This window comes from Hemitrygon akajei, chromosome 9, assembly GCF_048418815.1.
Source record: "Hemitrygon akajei chromosome 9, sHemAka1.3, whole genome shotgun sequence".
NCBI lineage: Eukaryota > Metazoa > Chordata > Chondrichthyes > Myliobatiformes > Dasyatidae > Hemitrygon > Hemitrygon akajei.
This window is the reverse complement of record NC_133132.1, coordinates 39,876,828-39,900,575: the sequence shown is the minus strand read 5'-3', so window position 1 is coordinate 39,900,575 and position 23,748 is coordinate 39,876,828. Positions and strand designations below refer to the sequence as shown.

Here is a 23,748-nt window from a genome sequence, read left to right as displayed (position 1 = left end):
ATGGCTTTCTGAGTGGTAGGTCATGCCTTACCAGTTTTTTGACAAGGTGACGAGAAAGATTGATGTGGATGGTGTCCAAGTCGATTTTAATAAGGTGTTTGTCAAAGTCCCTCATGGGAGGCTAATCCAAAAGATTAAGATGCATGGGGTCTTGGCTGTTTGGATTCAGAACTGGCTTGTGCAGAGAAGACAGGGGGCAGTGGTTGAAGGGATTTATTCGAGCTGGAGGTCTGAAATTAGTGGTGTCCTGCAGGGATCTGTGCTGGGACCTCAGCTGTTTGTGATGTATATAAATGACCCGGATGAAAATGTTGATGGATGGGTTAGCAAGTTTTGCAGATGATACCAAGATTGGTGAAGTTGTGGATTATGTAGAAGACTGGCAAAGAGTACAGTGTAATGTAGATCAATTGCAGATATGGTCAGAGAAATGGCAGATGGAGTTTAACCCAGAAAAATGTGAGGTGTTGCACCTTGGTAGGGCAAATGCAAGGAGATAGCACAGTATTAGTTACTGAACAGAGCGATTTTGGGATCCAAGTTCATAGCTCTTTGAAAGTGGCTACACAGGTTGATAAGGTGGTTAAAAAGGTGTATAGAACGCTTGCCTTCATTTGTGAAGGCACTGAGCTCAAATGTCAAGAGGTTATGTTGTAACTTTATAGTACTCTGTTTAGGCCACATCCCCTGGAGTATTGTGTACAGTTCTTATTACCCCCACCTCCCTCTAGGGAGGATGTTGAGGCTTTGGAGAGGCTGCAGAAGAGGGTTAACAGGGTGCTGCCTGGTTTAGAGGGCATGTGCTATCTTGGGAAGCTGGATAAACTTGGGTTGTTTTCACTGCAGCACCGGAGGCCATGGGGAAATCTGATAGAAATTTACAAGACTGTGACAGGCATACAGTGCCTATAAAAAGTATTCACATCTCCCTTAGAGGTTTTCCTGTTTTATTGTTTTACAACATTGAATCCGAGGGATTTAATTTGGCTTTTTTTTTGACACCAAACAACAGAAAAAGACCCTTTCATTTCAAAAGTAATGCAGATCTCAACAAAGCCATCTAAATTAATTACACATATAAAACACAAAATAATTGACTGCACAAGTATTCATCCCCTTCATGTATTTAGTAGATGCACCTTTGTCAGCAATTACAGCCTTGAGTCTGTGTGGATGGGTCTCTATCAGCTTTGCACATCTGGACACTGCAATTTTTCCCTATTCTTCTTTATAAAATTGCTCAAGTTCTGTCACATTGCATGGGGATCGTGAGTGAACAGCCCTTTTCAAGTCCAGCCATAAATTCTCAGTTGGATCGTGGTCTGGACTCTGACTTGGCCACTCCAGGACATTAAGTTTGTTGTTTTTAAGCCATTCCTGTGTAGCTTTGGCTTTATGCTTGAGGTCATTGTCTTGCTGGAAAACAAATTTTCAATAGTTCTCTTGCAGACTGCATCAGGCTTTCCTGAAGGATTTCCCTGTATTTTGCTGCATTCATTTTGCCCTCTACCTTCACAAGCCTTCCAGGACCTGTTGCAGTGAAGCATCCCCACAGCATGATGCAGCCACCACCAGGCTTCACGGTAGGAATGGTGTAGTATTTGATGTGTAGTATTTGGCTTATGCCAAGCATAGCGTCTAGTCTGATGGCCAAAACCCTCAATTTTGAGTTCATCAGACCACAGAACCTTCTTCCAACTGACTTCAGAGTCTCCCACATGCCTTCTGGCAAACTCTAGCTGAGAATTCATGTGAGGTTTTTTCAACAGGGGCTTTCTCTTTGCCACTCTCCCATAAAGCTGCAACTGGTGAAGCACCCGGGCAACAGTTGTTGTATGTACAGTCTCTCCCATCTCAGCCACTGAAGCTTGTAACTCCTCCAGAGTTGTCATCGGTCTCTTGGTGGCCTCTCTCGCTAGTCCCCTTCTTGCACAGTCACTCAGTTTTTGATGACGGCCTGTTCTAGACAGATTTACAGCTGTGCCATATTCTTTCCATTTCTTGGTGATCGACATAACTGTACTCCAAGGGATATCCAGTGACTTGGGAATTTTCTTGCATCCATATCCTGGCTTGTGCTTATCAACAACCTTTTCACAGAGTTGCTTGGAGTGTTCTGTTGTCTTCACGGTGTAGTTTTTGCCAGGATACTGACTCACCAGCAGTTGGACCTTCCAGACACAGGTGTATTTTTACTCCAATCAACTGAAACACCTTGACTGCACACAGGTGATCTCCATTTCCTAATTATGTGACTTCTAAAACCAATTGTCTGCATGATGATTCGGTCTGCCATATTAAGGGGCTGAATACTTCTGCAATCAATTATTTTGAGTTTTATATTTGTAATTAATTTAGATCACTTTGTAGAGATCTGTTTTCACTTTGACACAGAAGAGTCCTTCTGTTCATCAGTGTCAAAAAAAGCCAAATTAAATCCACTGTGGTTCAATGTTGCAAAACAATAAAATATGAAAACTTCCAAAGGGGGTGAATCCTTTTTACAGGCACTGTAGCTAGAGTGGACAGAGAGTATCTGTTTCCCAGGGTCGAAATGTCTAATACCTGAGGGCATGCATTGAAGGTAAGGGGCATAGGTTCAAGGGGAATGTGAGGGGCAAGTTTTATACTCAGGAGTTGTGGATGCCTGGAATGTGCTGCCAGATATGGAGGTAGAGACAGATACATTAGAGGTTTTTAAGAGATGTTTGGATAGGCACATGAATGTAAGGAAGATGGAGGGATATGGACAAGGTCTAGGTAGGAGAGATTAGCATTGGGGTGTTCCTGGTTTGCTTTTCAGTTGGTTCCACATAAAACTGTGGACCAAATAGTCTGTTCATGTGCTGCACTATTCTATGTCCTAAATGTTTTCAGTGGAATTTTATAGATTTGAGAGTACTGTATTTGATTGTTCTCTGCTCTTAGGGAGAGTTACCGTCATTTAAGGAGCAGGACATCCTCCTGATATTCCCTTTATTCTATTCATGGGATGTAGTCATTAGAAGCAAGGTCAATACTTTAATATACAGTCCAAGAGAGGTCTGAATTGCTTCCTGATGCAGGAGTGAACAACTGATTACTGACAGAAGATATTTGGATATTTTTTTGACATTCCAGCAGATTTTCCTGTCATTGTTAGTGACACCAGTTTTATAATCCTGTATTATTTATTTAATTAAAGCTTCTATTGTTGGGATTTGCCATGCATCTTCAAGCCCGTCATTCTTTCAAAAAGATTGCTGTCCAGCTATTTTCTAATCAAAATGGAATTAAATAAAAAAATAGAAATTTTTCATCAAAAATATAATCAAAATGTGACAGAGAAATCTCCATATTACTTATAAAATAATTAGCATTGATCGACTGGGATATGATTAATAACAATTTTCAAACCTGAAATTAACACATTCATTGTCATTTACTAATCCTCCATTGATGGTAAATACATTATCCTCAATAAAGTGAACCCTTGTGGGGAAACCTTTTATACAATGTCTTATTAAGTATCTTTTACTAAATCCAAATCCATTATTTCACCCAGTTTTCTGTTGTCCACTATGACAGTTAACATTGTTGAGGAACTCTTAATATCCAAGCTTTTTTTCCCCCCGCATTTTTATTCCTTCTATGTCGACTCGTTAATGGTATTAGAGTTTTCTTGGTGTCCTGTTATTACTGCAGCATGGGACTGACTGTAAGGTTAGCTTAACTGCCTCCTGCTCCTTGCCTTCGCACTCTCCTGGGCATCAACATCTCAGAAGATCTAGCCTGGCCCAACACTGATGCAAACACAAAGAAGCCACGTCAGCGGCTCCGTTTCGTCGGGTGTTTGAGGAGCTTTGGTAGGTGAAAGACTCTTTTGCAAATTTCTACCGATATACGGTGGAGAACAATCTGACTGCTTGCAACACAGACTGGTATGGAAGCCTCAATGCACAAAGAGACTGCAGCTGTAGACTCGGGACCAGCTCGATCATGGGCACAATCGTTCCCACCAATGAGGACATTGCCACAAGAAGGCAGCATCCACAATGAAATTTCAAAGTCAAAGCAAATTTATTATCAAAGTATATATATGTCACCATATACCACCTTGAGATCATTTTTCTTGCAGATATTTACAGAAAAATGAAATACAGTATTTCAGTAAGCTTAAATGTGGCATTAAGGGCCCTTCAGCTGTTATTACTGTCAGGGAGGAGGTACAGGAGTCTGAAGAGTACAATCAACATTTCGGAAGACCTTCTTCCATTCTGCCATCAGGTTTCTGAACCAACAATGAAAACTACCTCATTATTCTCTTATTAGCATTATTTATTTTGTAATTTTTATGCGATTGCACTGTACTGCAGCTGCAAAACAACAAATTTCATGTCACATAGGGCAGGGATGGTAAACTGGATTCGGAGCCAATAGAAGGTTGGCGTCATTCAATGTCTGTAGTGAGATGCTGAAGATGTTCTATAGGTCAGTTGTGGAGAGCGCCCTCTTCTTTGTGGTGGCGTGTTGGGGAGGAAGCATTAAGAAGAGGGACGCCTCACGTCTTAATAAGCTGGTAAGGAAGGCGGGCTCTGTCGTGGGCAAAGTACTGGAGAGTTTAACATCGGTAGCTGAGCGAAGGGCGCTGAGTAGGCTACGGTCAATTATAGAAAACTCTGAACATCCTCTACATAGCACCATCCAGAGACAGAGAAGCAGGTTCAGCGACAGGTTACTATCGATGCAATGCTCCTCAGACAGGATGAAGAGGTCAATACTCCCCAATGCCATTAGGCTTTACAATTCAACCGCCAGGACTTAAGAACTTTTTAAAAGCTATTATTAATGCTTTTTGAGATAGTGATTTAGATGCATATCATATTTTTTACTGAGTTAAGTATTGTATGTAATTAGTTTTGCTACAACAAGTGTATGGGACATTGGAAAAAAAAGTTGAATTTCCCCATGGGGATGAATAAAGTATCTATCTATCTATTGTCGAAGGTGACATTATATTCATTTGAGAATCTGACAATCCTTGCTGAACATTGGGGATTCTTGAAAAATTGCAACCAATGCCTGAACTACTTCGTCAGCAAGATTTTCTGTAGGATATAGAACAAGAGACCTTGCATCTGTTTGTAACTAATTTTAACTAATTGATTTAACAGTTCCACCAGTCTACACTAGCCCTGCCCAACAGATTTGAGTAGAGATGCTCTTACTGGGGCCGATACGATGCGCGAGTCTGCCGCTGGAACAGTGCACAATCAGAAAACAGCGATAACATGCAACTTCATTTCAATTTCAGCAGCAAACTACCAGATTAAAGTGTACCTGAGTAGTTTCTCTGGGACATTCTCAAACACGTTTCGTTAGATTTCTTTCCAATAAGATTAATGGCTGATATTTCTACTTCAGCAGATACACAAACGGTTCCTTCAACAAAGTCCTCTTGATGAAGTGGGTTCTCTGCAGTCAGTGCCAGACAAATCTGTGGCAAATGAAATACTTGATTAGTCAACGTAGTGAAATACTACACAAGTTTACTGTGTGCAGTTAGTACAGACAACATCACAGAGACAGAAACCGTGAACTCGTCATGAATCGAAAACGTAACTCTTGATGTTTTACACATCCCAGATGCTCCGTCACCTACTGAGCAATTCCAATGCTTTTTTTTACTTTTTCAGATTTCTGGCACCACTGTATTTTCCTATTGGAGTACAAATAAAGGGACAAGGAGAAGGGGCAAAGGCGGGTTACGGGCACCTGAAACCATTCTCTTAGGGCAGATGGGGCTCATCAGCCATGGCTGGCAGCTCATCTACAAACCCCCTTTCCAGAAAAGTTGAGATATTTCCCAAAAATGCAATAAAAACAAAAATCTGTGATATGTTAATTTGGGAGTAATCCTCGAGGAAAACTCCAGAGCTAGAGTCCCTAAGGCAGTCAGTCTTACACTGACTGGCAACTCCCGCGACACTGCCGCTGTCAAACTGTTCCAGTCCCTGCCATTTGCTTCGATGCATCAGCTGCGTTGAGAGTGGGAACCTGCGGTATGGGAAATGGCTTGCTCTCCGTGTCACACGGCCCTGGCTCACGTACTGGGGGTTGCGTATGATAGCTAGGACGCAACGTCCATGGTCAAACCCAACCAATGGAGGACCTGATGACCTCGCTTTTGGACTCACGAACAACAAAAGCTGTGATGTTACATTTTAACGTGCTAAGATGTTTTTCTTTCTTATTTGCTTCAGTGTGCAGTCGTGTCCTTGAGCTTTTCAAAGCCAAAGAATTTTAAAACAACTTTTCGCTTTGTCTTTGAGAAGCACGTCTGAATGCCGGTGAATGTTGAGGATAGGCATTAAGGTACAGGTCACACCCATGCATCTGACAGGCCAGATGCCCAAGGTCAGGTCTCAAGAGCTGTCAGAAGGCCAGCACGAGTCTACGATGAGACAACCCGTGCGCGGTTCGGACGTGCAGGGGGTTCTGGAGTCGAGCTCCCAAAGGGAGACTGTAATCCAAGGCAAACTGAAGATTTGCCCCGATGTTTGTTTCCAAACCACCAGGCTTATTGAATTCAGATTCACAGCTTCCAATGCTGAGACTGCACGTTATGACTTGTGGATTGCTACGGCAGTATCAGAAGTGAGACACAGACAAATGCAAACCATGATGGTCGAGGTGCAGCTGTGGTGGCAAGGACAGAGAATACTTTGGTTACTGACCTTAGTCAGAACAAACAAGATGAGGCAACGCTGTCTAACGGTTTGGGGCGGCAGTGTGGTGTAGCAGTTTGGGCACCGCCTTGCAGTACCAGCAACGCGGATTCTATTCCCGCCACTACAGTAAGAAGTCTGCACGTTCTCTCCGTGACTGTGTGCATTTCCTCTGGGTGCTCTGGTTTTCACCCATATGCCAAAGAGGTAAGGGTCGGTAAGTTAAATGGTCATATGGGCGTAACAGAGCGTGTGGGCTCTCTGGGACTGGTACTGTGCTCATCTTTACATAAATAAAATTAAATGAAAGTAGTGTGAAAAATTGCTTTGAACTCATTGAACTTGTTCACACTTTCCATACCAAATCAAAAATGGTTTCCACTAAATTAACAAAAATGAGAGCTGATAGAAAAACAAAAGAATTCCGGAGCAAGGCAGCTCACGTCATTGGCCCCACATAACCCACCTTAAAATATTCACCTCCTATTGACAAAGTGCACTGGTTACTAACCCAGGCTAGTCTGACCACAGCCATCAAAGCCCATGACCACTAAACACAGGAAAGGATGAGGGTGGTAGGCATATGAGAAACCATTGCTGCTGGTTACCCACTAAGCCACACACCGCCCCGAGGCAATAAATCAAACCTGATGGAATGGCAGAACAGGCTTGAAGGCCTAATCCCCATGTCTTGCAGTCTTATACCATCAACCCTTCTTCAGCACCAAGCCTGAATCCTGGGATTCCTTGCCCATCAGCCCTGAGGCAGCAGTGCCCACCAGAGAGACAGCAGACTCGCCACTACTTCTAAAGGACGATTCAAGATGCACAATAAACCCCAGTACTCAAAGCGACAACAAATTAAAATAGTTTTTGTTAAATCTTACCGGATCGGTCTGGTTGGGGTGCCTGCAGTACACATGGTAGTATAAAGATTCCCGAAGCCTGCTGTTTGATGCAGAATTAAGAGGCGGATATTTGACTTCCACTGTTAACTGACTGCCATCAGCTGTGAGCTGCACAATAGGAGCTCCCAAGGTAGCTGCACAAGACAAAGTTACAATTACACATTTAACAATCCTCTTGTGAAAATTTCAATAAACACTGAGCAGACATTAGAGCTACAGAAAGAAACAAATTAATTACGTGCCAACAAGTAGGACAATTATCTTTGTGCAACACATTATTTGATATCAATCGCAACCTTAGTCTATTCATTTTAAAATAAAGAAGCAACATACATACAGTTGTATTTTAGTTATCCACACGCGTGACAAGGGGAAAATCTTGCGTTCAACTCGATCAATGATCACGGATGAAAAGTTAAATCTTTCTACCCAAAGCTGATCAGTTATAATCCTAATCTTGTAAAAATATCCTTCCCTGCAGGTTCCTTTTGCCACAATGTTTTGGTTGATACGTGCAGCAATGTTAACTTATAGAACTAAGATCATTCTAACCCTTCATAACCCTCTAAATAAACTCCATTTTTATATCATCCATGTATCTACCCAAGAGTCCCTTAAATGTCTCTAACGTGTCTGACTCTACAACAGAGTGGTAGGAACATGGAACAACCCTGGACTGTTCCTGTAAAATTATTGGCATAGTTGTATTTCAGACACAAAAGATGAAGCTCAATATTTATGTATTACGGAGTGAGATGATATTTAGGTGAAATTATAACCAACTAAGGCATAATAACTAGCTCCCTCAGCAATCATATTTCCTCATTAATCCCTCCATAATCTTTCTTTCTCTCTGCATTCCCTTCACCCTTCCTCCATTCTCCCTAGCTAATCCTCCAGTTAATTCTACAATTAAACCATTCTATAACACCTTTCCTCGTCACCCAACCCTTCAATTCTACCATTGAACATTCTACACACCTCCCTCCTCCCCACCCAATCCCCCATCAATTCTACAATTAAACCATTCCACAGACCCCATTCCTCCCAATCCCAGTCTCAATTCTACCACTGAACATTCTACACACCTCCCTCCTCCCCACCCAATACCCCATCAATTCTACCATGGTCCAAATTTGCTCACATAGTCACACAGAACAGAAACATGGCTTTTCACCCATCTAGTCCATGCCGAGCTATTGTCTGGCACTGTCCCATCCACCTGCACCTGGATCCCATCCACGTACCTATCCAAACATCTCTTAAATGTTAACCTGAATCCACTTCTGCTGCTGGCAACTTGTTTGATACTCTCACCACCCTCTGAGTGAAGAAATTCCCTCTCATGATCCCCTTAAACACTTTGCCTTTCACCATTAACCCTTGACCTCTAGTTCCAAGTCCCACTCAACCTCAGTGGAAAAAGCCTACTTGCATATACCCTAGTTACCGCCATTTAATCTCCCCTCATTCTCCTTTGCTGATGAATTTTCTGCATCCAGAAGCCCTGGATGAACCACGAGATCCCCAATGTGCGGAGGGCCAGATCAGAGGAATTCAAGTTCGATGTCCAAGGAAGTTAACAAGAGGGCCAGCTACAATCATCGGAAAGCCATCTCATGGGCAAAATGGAAATTCTGGACTGAACTTGAATCGAAGAAGGATGCTCGACAGCTGTGGCAAGGCTTGACTATCATCTCTTTCAAAGTGACAACAGGGCTTCGCTTCCAGACGAGCTCTATGCCTTCTACGCTCGCTTTGACCATCAAAACTTGGAGGGACGATCACAAACTCCCACAGGCCCCGATAATCCTGCGATTTCAGTTTCTGAGGCCAGTGTGCATGCACCTTTCAGGAGGCTGACCCCACGGAAAGAATCCAGCACAGATGCGGGTACCTGGCCGAGTACTAAAGGCTGGTGCGTTCAATGAGATCTTTAAACTCTCGCTTCTGCAGTCTGAGGTATCCACGTGCTTCAACCAGGCTCCAGTGCCCGAGAAGAACGTGAAAACCCGCCTCAATGACTATCGTCCAGTAAGTGCTTACATCCACAGCGATGATGTTTTGAGAGGTTGGTGATTAAAAAAAAATCAACTGATGCTCGAAAAGTGACTTAGATCTACTCCAATTTACCTACTGGAACAACAGGTCCATCTCATTGGCTCGTCACTCAACCCTTAAGTTCTGGACAGCAAAGATGCATATGTCAGGTTGCTCTTTACTGACTTCACTTTGGCATTCAATACTATCATCCCCTCGTTTGTTGTTGGTGTGGCCTTTCAGTGATTCTATTACAGCTATTGGATTTATTATGTATGCCTGCAATAAAATAAATCTCAGGGCTGTACATGTTGACATACATGTATTGTGATGATAACTTTACTGAGAAGTTTGAACTGAAGTCCTAACCTATTCAACCTTTCCCTATAACTCAGTTCCTCAAGTCCTGGCAACATCCTTGTACATTTCCAATGGTCACTCGAGGTGTGAGGCAGCAGCTTCACTCTCTCTCTAACATCCGCTCTTCCTTGACACACAGCTATTGTGTGACAATGACTGTATGCTGAGAAAGAACAGTAAATGTCTGATGGTAATATCCATCCCCACACTCAATGATACTACTGGAATTGTGAAATTGGAGAAAGAAATCTGAATTTACTCTTTAAGGTGGCACCTTTTAACTAACAGGTAACAGTGATTTATTTTAAGTAAAAACTGAGAAAGGCTCAGATTCCTAACAGTCACTCAGTAATAGTCCCAATCTCTTGCTGCTTTGGTAAGAAGAGGATTAACAATCATTGACAATATTTGCAGTTTGCCTCCTGTTCTCTTATGAAAGCAGTCGGCTAAGAAAGGAGATTCTAAAGAGACACGCCGTGTCACAATTAATATTTTACTGCCTGACCTGCTGAGTTTTTCCAGCAGTTTTTTGTGCTAATCTAGATTTCCAGCGTCCGTCCCTCCCTCTCTACCCCCTGCCTCCTTGTTTGTACGTGTGCATGCTTAGAAAAATAGAATGCTTAGAAAAACAACCCTTTTTAAAACTGAAATAAAGACAAGTACCTTAATATTTTCAAAAGCACATTTGTTTACACTCAAAGCCAATGTTCTTTGTCATAATTCTTCAGATACATTATGCAATGTTGACAGATTTTGGTTGTGATAAAGATCGTGGCTGTTCTTTGAATTCTAACTTACCATTTTGAGCAAAAGTAAACCGATTAGTCTGAGCAAACTCTGACTCTTGCAATCCCGTAACCGCTTTAACTCGGGCATAGTAACCACCCACTTGATCCTCAGTGGCGACGAAAACATTGCTGAGATCACAGTAATGTGTCCAAACATTGACACAAACTGGCTTCCATTCTGCAGTCCTGAAAACAAAAGCTTCGATTAACCTCCAATTCAGATTGCATCCATTGTTAACCATAACTCATTAAAAAAAAGTATAAACTTACATATATTCACGAAAATCGACATTAAACCTAGTTGTTTCACTTGAATTATGTACATCCCATTTCAGGACAGTGTGGAAGTCATGCGACTTGACTGAGAGATTCACTGGAGTCCACAAATCTAGCTGACCTGTTTAAAATAATTTTGATTAAAATGAGTCAGTTTCTCCCCCCTCACAGAATTACATTTTTGATTGGAAACTAATCTTGTAATTAGCGAAAACCCACACACACACACACACACTTTCAGTGGCTAACTTATTAGGTACACCCGTACACTTGCTCATTAATACAAATATCTAATCAGCCAATCATGTGGCAGCAACTCATTGTATAAGAGCACGCAGACATGGTCAAGCGGTTCAGTTGTTGTTCAGGCCAAACATCAGAACAGATATGTAATCTAAGTGACTTTGACCGTGGAATGATTGTTGGTGCCAGATGGGGTGGTTTCAAAATCTCAGAAACTGTGGAACTCCTGAAATTTTCTCGCACAACATTCTCTAGAATTTACAGAGAATGGTGCAGGAGACAAGAAAAAAAAATCCAGTAAGCGGCAGTTCTGTGGGGTCAGAGGAGAATGGCCAGACTGGTTCAAGTTGACAGGGAGGCGACACTCACTCAAACAACACGTTAAACAGTGGTGAGCAGAAGAGCATCCCCAAATGAAGGTGTCGAACCCTGAAGTGGATGGGCTATGGCAACAGACGGCCATGAACACACTCAGCAGCATTTTATTGGGTACCAGAGGCACTGAGTGTGTACGAAGCAAACCATATTTAGTTTAATTTCAGACTGACCAGATGCCCCATAATTCTGTTCCATACACATAACAGGAACATAATTATTTGAAGAATCAGAAATATTTACCACAGAAACAGGCCCTTTAGGCCCAGCTCTTTCCTGTTGACTGCTTATCTACACCAGTCCTATTTGCCTGAATGAGGCACATATTCCTGAACACATTTTTACATACGTGTTCAAACACCCATTGAAAGCTGCAACTGTATCGGTCTCCACCACCGACTCATTCACCACCCTCTGAAAAAATTCGGCCCCGCGATCTTTAAGTTTCTCCCCTCTCGCCTTAAACCTGCTCTCTAGTGCTCGACTTCTCTGCCTTAGGAAAAAGACTGCCTTTCTCTATCTCTGCCCCTCAGTTTTACCTGGTGTCACAATAGCGTGGTGGCTCGTGCAATTACTTTACAGCGCCAGCGATCGCTGATTGGGGTTCAATTCCCTCCACCTTCTGCAAGGAGTCTGTACGTCCTCCCCGTGATTCCTCTGAGTGCTCCAGTCCAAAGGCGCGAGGTAAGGTTAGGTAAGCAGGTTGTGGTCATGCTGTTTTGGTGTCAGAAGCATGACAACATTTGCGAGCTGCCCCCAGCATAATTACAGGGCTGTGTTGGTCATTGGCACACACAATGCACTTCACTAGGTTTTGACGTACACGTGACATGCAAAGATAATCACCCCTCAGCCACAGACATTCTAGTGAAAAATGTGCAAAAATAAAATCATAGGATTGTACGAGTCTGCTCTGCCATTCCATCAAGGCTGATTTATTTTCCCTCACAACCCCATTCTCATCCCTTCTCTCCGTAACCTTTGAAACACTGACTAATCAAGAACTCATCAACCTCCACGTTAAACGTATACAATGCCTTGGCCTCCACAGCCATCCAGGGCAATGAATTCCACAGGCTCACTACCATCTGGCTAAAGAAATTCCTCCTCATCTCTGATCTAAATGACATCCTCTATTTTGAGGATGTGCCCTCTGGTCTGAGATTTCCTCACTACAGGAAGGACCCTCTCCGTATCTACTCTGCCTAGGCCTTTCAATATTCATAGGTTTCAACAATGAGACACACCCCACCCCTCACTCTTCTAAACTTCAGCAAGTACATGCCCAGAGCCATCAAACAAACCCTTTCATTCCTGGGATAAATCTTGTGAACCTCCTTTGGATCCTCTCCAATGCCAGCACATCTTTCCTTAGATAAGGGGCCCAAAATTGCTCTCAATACTCCAAGTGCAGTCTGACCAACGCCTTATAAAACCTCAGCTTCATATCCTAGTGCTTATCACCACATACAACCCTGAGATTCTTTTTCTGTGGGCATACTTAACAAATCTATAGAACAGCAACTGTAAGCAGGATTGGTAAACTGTAATCAAACTGTGCAAATATAATTAAACAGCAATAAATAATGAGCATTAAATAACGAGATAAGAGTTATTGAAATGTAGTCATCTCCTTTCATTCAAGAGCCTGGTGATTGAGGGGTAGTAACGCTCCTGAACCTGGTGGTGTGAGTCCTGAGGCACTTCTACCTGATGTTAGCAGCGAGAAAAGAGCATGGCCTGGGTGGTGAGGATCTTTGATGATGGATGCTGTTTTTCTACAGCAATGTTTCATGTAGAGGTGTTCAATGGTTGGGAGGGTTTTGCCCGTGATGTACTGGGCCGAATTCACTACCTCTTGTAGGACTTTCCCCTCAAAGTCTTGGTATTCCCACACTGGGCCATAATGTAGCCAGTCAGCACACTTTCCACCACAAATCTATAGAATTTTGCCACGGTTTTCAATGGCATACCGAATCGACACAGACTCCTGAGAAAGTAGGGGCACTGCCGTGTTTCCTTCACAATTATATTTACTTGATGGGCCCAGGACAGGCCCTCTGAGACAGTGACATCCAGGAATTTAAAGTTACTGACCCTCTCCACCTCTGATCCTCCGATGACTACTGGCTCGTGGACTTCTGGCTTCCTTCTCCTGAAGTCTACAAACAGTTCCTTGGTCTCACTGACATTGAGTGAGAGGTTGTTGTTATTACACCACTCAGCCAAGTTTTTGCTCTCCCTCCTGTATGCTGATTCATCACTGCCTTCGATACAACCCACAAGAGTGGTGTGTTATAATCTAGTCCTCTTAAAATGGAGACTAACATTTGCCTTCCTTACCACCGTCTCACCAGCACCAATCCCTGCAGTACACTACTTGTTATGGATGTCCACAAACCTCTGTCTCCTACCACCAAGCCAATTTTGAATCCAGTTTGGCCACAGTCTTCAGATCCCATATGACTTAACTTCTGGACCAGCCTACCATGCAGACCCCTATCAGAAGCCTTCCTGGTCCATGTAAATAATGTCTAATGCTCTGCTTTCATCCATTTCCTCAGTTAACTTAATAGAAAAACTTAGGCAGATTCGTGAGATATGATCTTCCTGTACAAAACCATGCGGGCTCCTTCAAATGAGTCCTTGCCTCTCCAAGTGAATGCAGAATGCCCCTCAGAATCTGGTCCAACACATTCGTCACCACTGATAGGAAGCCAATGTGGTTACTGGGCACATCCACCAATTCTGCTGGCAGCTTGTTCCACAAAAGCACCACCCTCTGTATGAAGTAGTTCCCTCTCAACTTCCCCTCAAATATTTCATCTTTCACCCTCAACCTATGATTTCCACTTGTAGTCTCACCCAAACTTAGTGGGGAAAACCCTGCTTGCATTAAGCCTACCTACACCCCTCGTAATTTTATATTAAATCTTCACTCATTCTCCTTCCTCCTGAAAATGAAGTCCTACCCTACTCACCTTTTCCCTATAACTCAGGTCCTGCATTCCTGGCAACAGTCTTGTAAATTTCCGTTGTATTCTTTCAATCTTATCTACATCTATCCTGTTGGTAGGTGACCAAAACTGCACACAGTATTCCAAAGTAGGCCTCACCAACATCTTATACAATCTCAATACATTGATGGATAGAGGCTAATGTGCCAAAGGGCTTCTTCACGACCCTATCTTCTTGGCCTACTACTTTCAATGAATTATGGATCTGCATTCCCAGATCCCCCCCACTGATTTTACACACTCCTCAACACCCTACCGTTCACTGTGTAAGACCGACACTGGTTGGTCCTCCCAAAGTGTAATTGATGTATTAAATTCCATCTGCCATTTTTCAAGCTGGTCTAGCTCCTGCTGCAAACTTTGATAGTCCTCCTCGCTACCCACTTACACACTCATTCTGGGTTCATTGGCAAATTTCCTGATCCAGTTCAGCACACTGTCATCTATATTAACAACTCGGGTGATAAACAACAATGGACCCAGCGCTGATCCTGCGGTACCCCTGCAGTCACAGGCCTCGACAGCGATCTACAACTACTCTTTGGCTTCTCCCACAAAGCCAACGTTTAATCAAATTTACTAGTGTGAACTCTTCACCTTCTGCTCTCAATATTACTCATTCAGTTTTTGTGTTTGCACAGTTTATCTTCTTTTGTACATTGGCTGTCAGTCTTTGCGTGTAGTTTTTCATCGATCGTATTGTATTTCTTTGTTCTACTGTGAATGCCTGCAAGAAAATCAGGTTCAAGTTCTAATTCAAGTTTATTCTCAACTTAACCGTATACACACACACACCGCCAAATAAAACAATGTTCAAGAACTTGGCCTCCAGACCGAGATGCACAACAGTACGTAACACTCACATAAGACACATAAATGAATCTCACAGTAGGATATGACGACATATTTATACTTTGATAACACATTTACTTTGAACTTTTGAACATGGATTATCTTATTTCACAGCAGCAATGTTGCCTGTTGTCCACAACCCTGATGTCTGATGCTCAGAACTGGACACATTAGTCTAGCTGGGAACTAACCACAGCCCAGTCCAGCTGTGAGCCACTTCCTTTAACCCCTGCAGTCCTTGTAGATCCCCCAATGGTTCTCTGCTCGGGAAAATCCAGAAATGAAACTCAGTCACCATTACTTATTTGCTATGAATTAAGGCAGGAAGACAGTCTCAAAATATTACATCTATTACAGTCTGCTGTACCCTCACCTGCCCCAACGACTTCAGTTCAGCTGAACAAACTGTCCCTTTAGAGTGTGGGAGCCCCATCAATATGTGTGAAAACTTAAAATCACCTACTATCACAACCTATTATTTCTGACAACTGCCTGCAATCTCTCTACTAATTTGAACCACCTACTATCACAACCCTATGTATATTTAAGGCAGACGTCAACATTCTTCAGTGGTCAAAGCACGAATGGATATGGGGAGAAGGCAGACGATCGAGCTGAGGGAAAAAATTGATCAGCCATGATGAAATGGTGGAGCAGACTCGGGTCAAATGGCCGAATTCTGCTCCCATGTGCTTAGGGTCTTATATTTCTTACAACTGTCTGCAACTTCTCTAGTAATTTGTTCCACCAAATTCTATAATATACAATACAATTCCATTAGCCTGTCCTCCCTTTCTTATTCCTCAGTTCCATCCATATAGTCTCAGTGGACAAGCTCTCCAGTCTGTCCTGACTGAGCACCTACTGTAACATTTTCTCTGACTAGTAATGCCACCTCTCCTCCTTTAATCCCTCTCATCCCATCACATCTAAAACAACAGAACCCCTGAGCATTGAGCTGCCAGTCCTGCCCCTCCTTTAACCAGGTCTCACTAATGGCTATAATGTCATAATCCCCAGACGCTGATCCATGCCTTAAGCTCAGCCACCTGATGTCCAATACTCCTTGCAGTGAAATAGAGAAAACGGAGAACGTTAGTCCCACAGTGCTCAACCTTTCCAAGATGAATGATATCAAAGAATATGATGCCTGCAGTACAGAGCATGTTTAATATGAGGTTGAGCGAGCTCGGACTTTTCTGTTTGGAGCAAAAGAGGATCTGCAGTGACTTGATAGAGGTGTACAAGATGATAAGAGGCATAGATTGCAGTTCTGGTCACAATACTCCAAATTAGACCTCAATAACATCTTACAGAACTTCAACATAAGATCCCAACTCCTGTACCCAATACTTTGATTTATGAAAGCCAACATGCCAAAAGTTCTCTTAAGGACCCTATCTACCTGAGATGGGAACTGAAAGCAGCTCAAATCACATTGCCCAGGAATTTTGGTGTACCAGTAGTAAGCATAGTTATGATTTAATTCTCAATGTTGCTTATGGTGAAACATACTGTATTTTGATAATAAATTTTATTTGAACTTAAAAGTTAGTTTTTTTTAAAATGGGCATTAACCTTGCGGCTGCCTGTAAGGAGACGAATCTCAAGGTTGTATATAGTATACATGCATTGATAATAAATGCTCAAAGTTTATTATCAAAGTACATATATATCACCAGATAAAACTCTGAAGTTCGTTTTCTTATGGGCATACTCAATAAATCCATAATAGAATAATAACCATAATAGAATTAATTAAAGACCACATTAACTTGGGCATTCCATCGGTGTGCAAAGACAAAACTAAAGAAATAATTATAAATAAATAAGCAATATGAGGGGTGATTGATAAGTTCGCGGCCTACGGTAGAAGGAGTCAATTTTAGAAAACCCAGCACATTTATTTTTCAACATAGTCCCCTCCTACATTTACACACTTAATCCAGCAGTTGTGGAGCATACAGATCCCTTCTTTGTAGAAGTCAGCGTCTTGGACCTCCAGAAGTAGTCCACAGCAGGGGTGATTGACAAGTTTGTGGCCTAAGGTAGAAGGAGATGAGTTATACAGCTCTCGTTACATGCATGCGCAGTTCAACTCTTTGAGTGAAAGTGCAGAAAGTTTGAAGTTAGTAACTCATCTCCTTCTACCTTACCCCTGGTTTCCTCCTCCTAATCAGCTCCTTGCTCTTGCTGGCATTGGGTAAGAGGATGCTGCTGTTGCACCTCTCAGCCAGATTTTCAATCGCCTTCTTGTATGCTGATTCGTCACCACCTTCCATTCAGCCAACGACAGTGGCCGTCAGCAAACTTGAACATGGCAATGGAGCTGTGCTTAGACCCACAGTCGAGAGTGTAAAGCGAGCAGAGCTGGGGGCCAAGCACGCAGCCTTGCGCTGATGAAGGTCACGGAGGAGATGTCGTCGTCAGTCCGAACTGACTGGGGTCTGCAAGTGAGGAAACTGAGGATCCAATTGCACAAGGAGGTATTGAAGCCAAGGTCTCGAAGCTTATTGATTAGTTTTGAGGAGATGACGGTATTAAATGCTGACCTGTATTCGATAAGGAGCATCCTGATGTTGGCACCTCCACTGTACTGATGTTCCAGGGTTGAATGTAGAGCTAATGAAATGGTATCTGCTGTGGACCTTTTGCTCTGGTAGGCAAACTGGAGCTGATCCAATAATTCCTCATGCAGGAGTTGATAAGTTTCATCACAAACCTCAAAAACTCTTCATCACTGCGGATGCAAGTGCTACTGGATGGTAGTTACTGAGGCTGGTTACCATGTTCTTCTCAGGGATCAGTATACATTCAGACTACTTGAATCAGGTTTTTTTTTCCCCTCAGACTGTCAAAGTCAGAGGTTAACGATCTCAGTAAATACTCCAGCCAGTTGATCAGTGCAGGTCTTTACCACGAGGCCAGTTTTCCCATTCTGGCCTGGATACTTATCGTGGGTTCACCCTTCTGAAGGCTGCTCATACACTGGCCTCAGAGGCTGAAATCACAGGATTATTGGGGCCTGTGGGAGTTTGTGACAGTTCCTCCATATTTTGACGGCCAAAGCAAGCATAGAAGGCATTGAGCTCACCTGGAAGTGAAGCCCTGTTGTCACCTGTGTTGCTTGACTTTATAGATAGTATTCAAGTTCTGCCACGACCGTTGAACAGTCTTCATGGATACAAGTTTAGTCTGTTATTGCCACCACCAGTGAGATAGATTTTTGGAGGTCGTACCTGGACCTCTTGTAATTTTCTTAATACTTTGAACTTGGCACTTTAAAGAAGATGCAAGGGTGATCACTAAAATTTACTAGTCTTAATCTCAAAAACAATTATTTTTCCCCATGGTCAACCACACGTTAGCTGCTCCAGAACTGGAGATCTAAATAATCTTTACATTTTCACACTGGATTCAAATTATAGTGTATGCCAAAGAACTTCAATATTGAAATCAATATTGTGTGTAGGTGGATACTCGCTTAAAGATAATTATATTAAATGTTCATATTAATTCATTCATCACAAGTACATTCAAATATCTCAGTTGCATTAACAACCGTTACAATTTAGGGATGTTCTGGGGGCAGCAATATTCAGGTGCAAATATGTTTATTGAGTATGCATGTTTTTATTGATAACTTTGCTTAAATTGCATAATTTTAACCCACTAATTACTTTATTCACGGAATAATTACATTTAGTGGCCACTTTATTAGGTACTCTGTACACCTAATTGTTACTGCAAGTATCTAATGAGCCAATCATGTGGCATGCAGACGTGGTCAAGAGGTTCAGTTGTCGTTCAGACCAAACATTAGAATGGAAAAGAAATGTGGTCCAAGTGATGTTGGCTGTGAAATTATTGTTGGTGCAGAGTTTGAGTACCTGAGAAATTGCTTAGCTCCTGGGATTTTCATGCACAATATTCTATAGAGTTTACAGAGGATGGTGCAATAAACATTTTATTTCACTGACAAAAAGTGTTCTAAAATCTGATTGCATGGTAATTAATGCAAATGTTTTAGCTTTTGTTGCCTAATAACCCAAGCAATGCCGGGTAGAGCAGTGAGTCCTCTAGAAGGCCTGACTAACTCAGTCGTAGGAGTCAGGCTGAGGAGCGTCCAGTCAGATTTCTCACTATGCAATGCAACCCAGAATTGGACTTCACTGCGCTTAACTTAACAAATAAATTTTATTCATGAAACACTGAACAAAACATCACCAGCCAATCTAATTCCATGGTCAGGAATGTACTGGCCATTTCAACATGAACGGTAGGCAAAAACTGAGTATGCTAATTGAGAAGACACTTCCCATGTAACATATGAGGAGTGTTTAATGGCTCTGGGCCTGAATTTCCTGGAGTTTACAAGAGTGAGGAAGGGGAGGGGGAATCTGATTGAAACCTATCTAGTGGCCTAGACAGAGTGGTCGTAGAGAGGATATTTCCTGTAGTGGACCAGAGGGCATAGTCTCAGAATTGAGGGACGTCTATTTGGAACAAATGAGGACGAATTTTTTTTTATCCAGATGGTGGCAAATCATTGGAATTCAGAACCACAAGATGGCTGTCGACGTTGATAGGTTCTTGATCAGTTAGAGCATCAAAGGATACGGTAGAAGGCAGGAGAATAGAGTTGAGAGGGATAATAGATCAGTCATTATTGAATGGCAGAGCAGACTCGATGTGCCAAGTGACCTATTTTTGCTCCCGAGTCTTCTGGTCTTATGTACCAAGAGTAGTGGGAGAAGACCAAAATGACATTCTGACATTTAGTCATCAACTTTATATGAAAACATCTCTTTAATTCAATTTTTACAAAGTAGGTCAGATTTTATGGTAACCACAAAAACTAGCAATGAGCGTACTTTATGCATAACATTAAACACCCACAGGAAAATACTGGCAACCTTCTTTTACTCATTTCCAAGATAAAATATTTTTTAGATTAAGTGGATATGACTACATTTGAAAATTTTTATAGTCATGTCTGGACAATGATATGCTTCACATGGTTAATTTTGAAAACAGAGAACACTAGTCAAAAGTTCTAAGCATTAATTAGACCCCCACCATCCAGGCCATGTCCCCTTCTCACTAATACCATCAGGCAGGAGGTACAGGAGCCTTACTAACCCTTCAACCATCAGGTTCCTGAACCAGTGTGGATAATTTCACTCACCTCAACACTGAACTGATTTGACAACCTACTGACTCCATTTCAAGGACTCTTTACAACTCCTGGATGTATTCATGTGTAGTATGCAAGTACACAAAGTATATTAGCATGTACTTGCACAATGTCAATGTATAGTTCTCATACCATTGTTTATTTTCCCGCAAGAAGATGAACCCTAGTGTCGTATATGGTGACATATGCATAATTAAATAATAAATTTACTTTGATTTTGGCATCCTGAGTCACTTCTCCCAATATCACCTGAACAACACGGCACTGTTAATGCACAAAAAAAATTAGTCGAGAAGCTCTCGATACTAAGCCACAAAATAAAATCAGGATGGCTGCTTACATGTCTAGTCAACAATGTAAGTGTAAAGGAGTGGGATACATAGAAAGAAATGTTCAGGAAATTAACTTCAGAGCAGAGGGCAATAGGCCATCAATGGCAGAAAGGACACGTGTCCGTGAGTCATTTAGTGATGGTGAAACACGATTTGAGGGATTTGAAAACAAAGACAAGGAAGTTTAAAATCCACTAACAATGGCAATGACTTCATACACGAAGCGAGTCCAAACTAGGAGTTCAAAGTAAGTGATATTATCTAAGTGGCATGCAAAAGTTTGGGCAGAATTTCTGTTACTGTGAATAGTTAAGTGAGTAGAAGATGAACTGATCTCCAAAAGTCATAAAGTTAAAGCTGAAACATTCTTTTCAACATTTTAAGCAAGATTAGTGTATTATTCTTGTTTTGTACAATTTTAGAGTGAAAAAAAAGGAAACAAGCACCATACAAAATATGGGAACCTCAAGAGATCTGAGCTCTTATAACTTTTACCAAGGTCTCAGACCTTAATTAGCTTGTTAGGGCTATGGCTTGTTCACAGTTATCATTTGGAAAGGCCAGGTGATGCAAATTTCAAAGCTTTATAAATACCCTGACTCCTCAAATCTTGCCCCAACAATCAGCAGCCACGGGCTCCTCTGAGCAGCTGCCTAGCACTCTGAAAATTAAAATAAATGATGCCCACAAAGCAGGAGAAGGCTAGAAGATAGCAAAGCATTTTCAGGTAGCCATTTCCTCAGTTTGTAATGTAATTAAGAAATGGCAGTTAACAGGAATGGTGGAGGTCAATTTGAGGTCTGGAAGACCAAGAAAAATTTCTGAGAGAACTGCTCGTAGGATTGCTAGAAAGGCAAATCAAAACCCCCGTTTGACTGCAAAAGACCTTCAGGAAGATTTAGCAGACTCTGGAGTGGTGGTGAACTGTTCTACTGTGCAGCGACACCTGCACAAATACAACCTTCATGGAAGAGTCATCATAAGAAAACCTTTCATGTGTCCTCACCACAAAACTCAGCATCAGAAGTTTGCAAAAGAACATCTAAACAAGTCTGATGCATTTTGGAAACAAGTCCTGTGGACTGATGAAGTTAAAATAGAACTTTTTGGCTGCAATGAGTAAAGGTATGTTTGGAGAAAAAAGGGTGCAGAACTTCATGAAAAGAACACCTCTTCAACTGTTAAGCATGGGGTGGATAGATCATGCTTTGGGGCTTGTGTTGCAGCCAGTGGCACGGGGAACATTTCACTGGTAGAGGGAAGAATGAATTCAATTAAATACCAGCAAATTCTGGAAGCAAACATCACACCATCTGTAAAAAGCTGAAGATGAAAAGAGAATGTGTTCTACAACAGGATAATGATCCTAAACACACCTCAAAATCCACAATGGACTACCTCAAGAGGCGCAAGCTGAAGATTTTGTCATGTGCCTCACAGTCCCCAGACCTAAACATCATCAAAAATCTGTGGATAGACCTCAAAAGAGCAGTGCATGCAAGAAGGCCCAAGAATCTCACAGAACTAGAAGCCTTTGGCAAAGGATGGGAGAAAATCCCCCAAACAAGAATTGAAAGACTCTTAGCTGGCTACAGAAAGTGTTTACAAGCTGTGATACTTGCCAAAGGGGGTGTTACTAAGTACTGACCATGCAGGGGGCCCAAACTTTTGCTTCGGGCCCTTTTCCTTCTTTTGTTATTTTGAAACTGTAAAAGATGGAAATAAAAAAAGTAATCTTGCTTAAATGATTAAAGAAATGTGTCATCTTTAACTTTTTGCCTTTTGGAAATCAGGTAATCTTTTACTCGCTTAGCTATTCACAGTAACAGAAATTTTGACCGGGGTGCCCAAACTTTCGTATGCCACTGTATATGTCACCATATGCAACCCTGAGATTCATTTTCAAAGGATTCAAAGGTTCATTTATTAACAAAGTATACAACTCTGAGATTCTTCTTTACCCGATAGCCACGAAACCAAGAATAGCAATGCGATCATCAGCCCATGAGTCCCCCCCCGCATGAAACACAAGAACACCAGCCCCAAAATACTCCTCTTCTGCACAAAAAACCTCAAGAACGTCGACCCCAAACCCCCTCACTGCACAAAGAAAATCCAACAACATTGACCCCCAGATAAAACGCCAAAACAAGTCAATCTATAGAATAATAACCATAGCAGAGTCAATGAAACACCGCCCAACTAGAGCATTCAACCAGAGTGCAGAAGACAAACTGTGCAAATAGAAAAAAATATAATAATAATGAATAAATAAGCAATAAATTTTGAGAATATGAGGTGAAGAGTCCTTGAAAGTGAGTCCATTGGTTGGGGGAACATTTCAGTGATGGGGGTGAGTGAAGTTATCCCTTCTGGTCAAGAGTCTGATGGTTGAGGGGTAATAACTGTTCATGAACCTGGCGGTGTGGGTCCTGAGACTCTTGTTCTTTCTTCCTGATGGCAGTAATGAGAAGAGAGGCAGTTGTGATTTAATGCAAGAAGCGATAAACTGGAGCGGTAAATCAAATGCAAAATTATTAGGTGTTAGTGGAATAGACACGCTTCAGTAACCTGAGAACTAACTGCTAATGTCATACTGAACTCTAGAGTGTTTTGTTCGGCACTCAATGCTCAGATATGGGTCAAAAGGCAT

The 23,748-nt window shown here is 42.0% G+C and overlaps 1 protein-coding gene across 4 annotated transcripts in view; it reads right to left on the bottom strand.

The window, feature by feature from the left end:
- Positions 1 to 23,748, bottom strand: part of LOC140733022 (interferon gamma receptor 1-like) — a 48,665-nt gene that overhangs the window by 13,547 nt on the left and 11,370 nt on the right. For 3 of the 4 annotated variants that reach the window (XM_073055787.1, XM_073055789.1, XM_073055788.1), the window contains exons 2-5: positions 11,074 to 11,200; positions 10,814 to 10,989; positions 7,595 to 7,749; positions 5,320 to 5,476 (exon numbers count right to left, since the gene is read on the bottom strand). In XM_073055787.1, the coding sequence (XP_072911888.1) occupies positions 5,320 to 5,476; positions 7,595 to 7,749; positions 10,814 to 10,989; positions 11,074 to 11,200 (615 nt within the window). Of the gene's footprint in view, positions 1 to 5,319; positions 5,477 to 7,594; positions 7,750 to 10,813; positions 10,990 to 11,073; positions 11,201 to 15,311; positions 15,442 to 23,748 lie in introns of all 4 variants that reach the window. The other variant, XM_073055790.1, reaches the window with a different exon arrangement.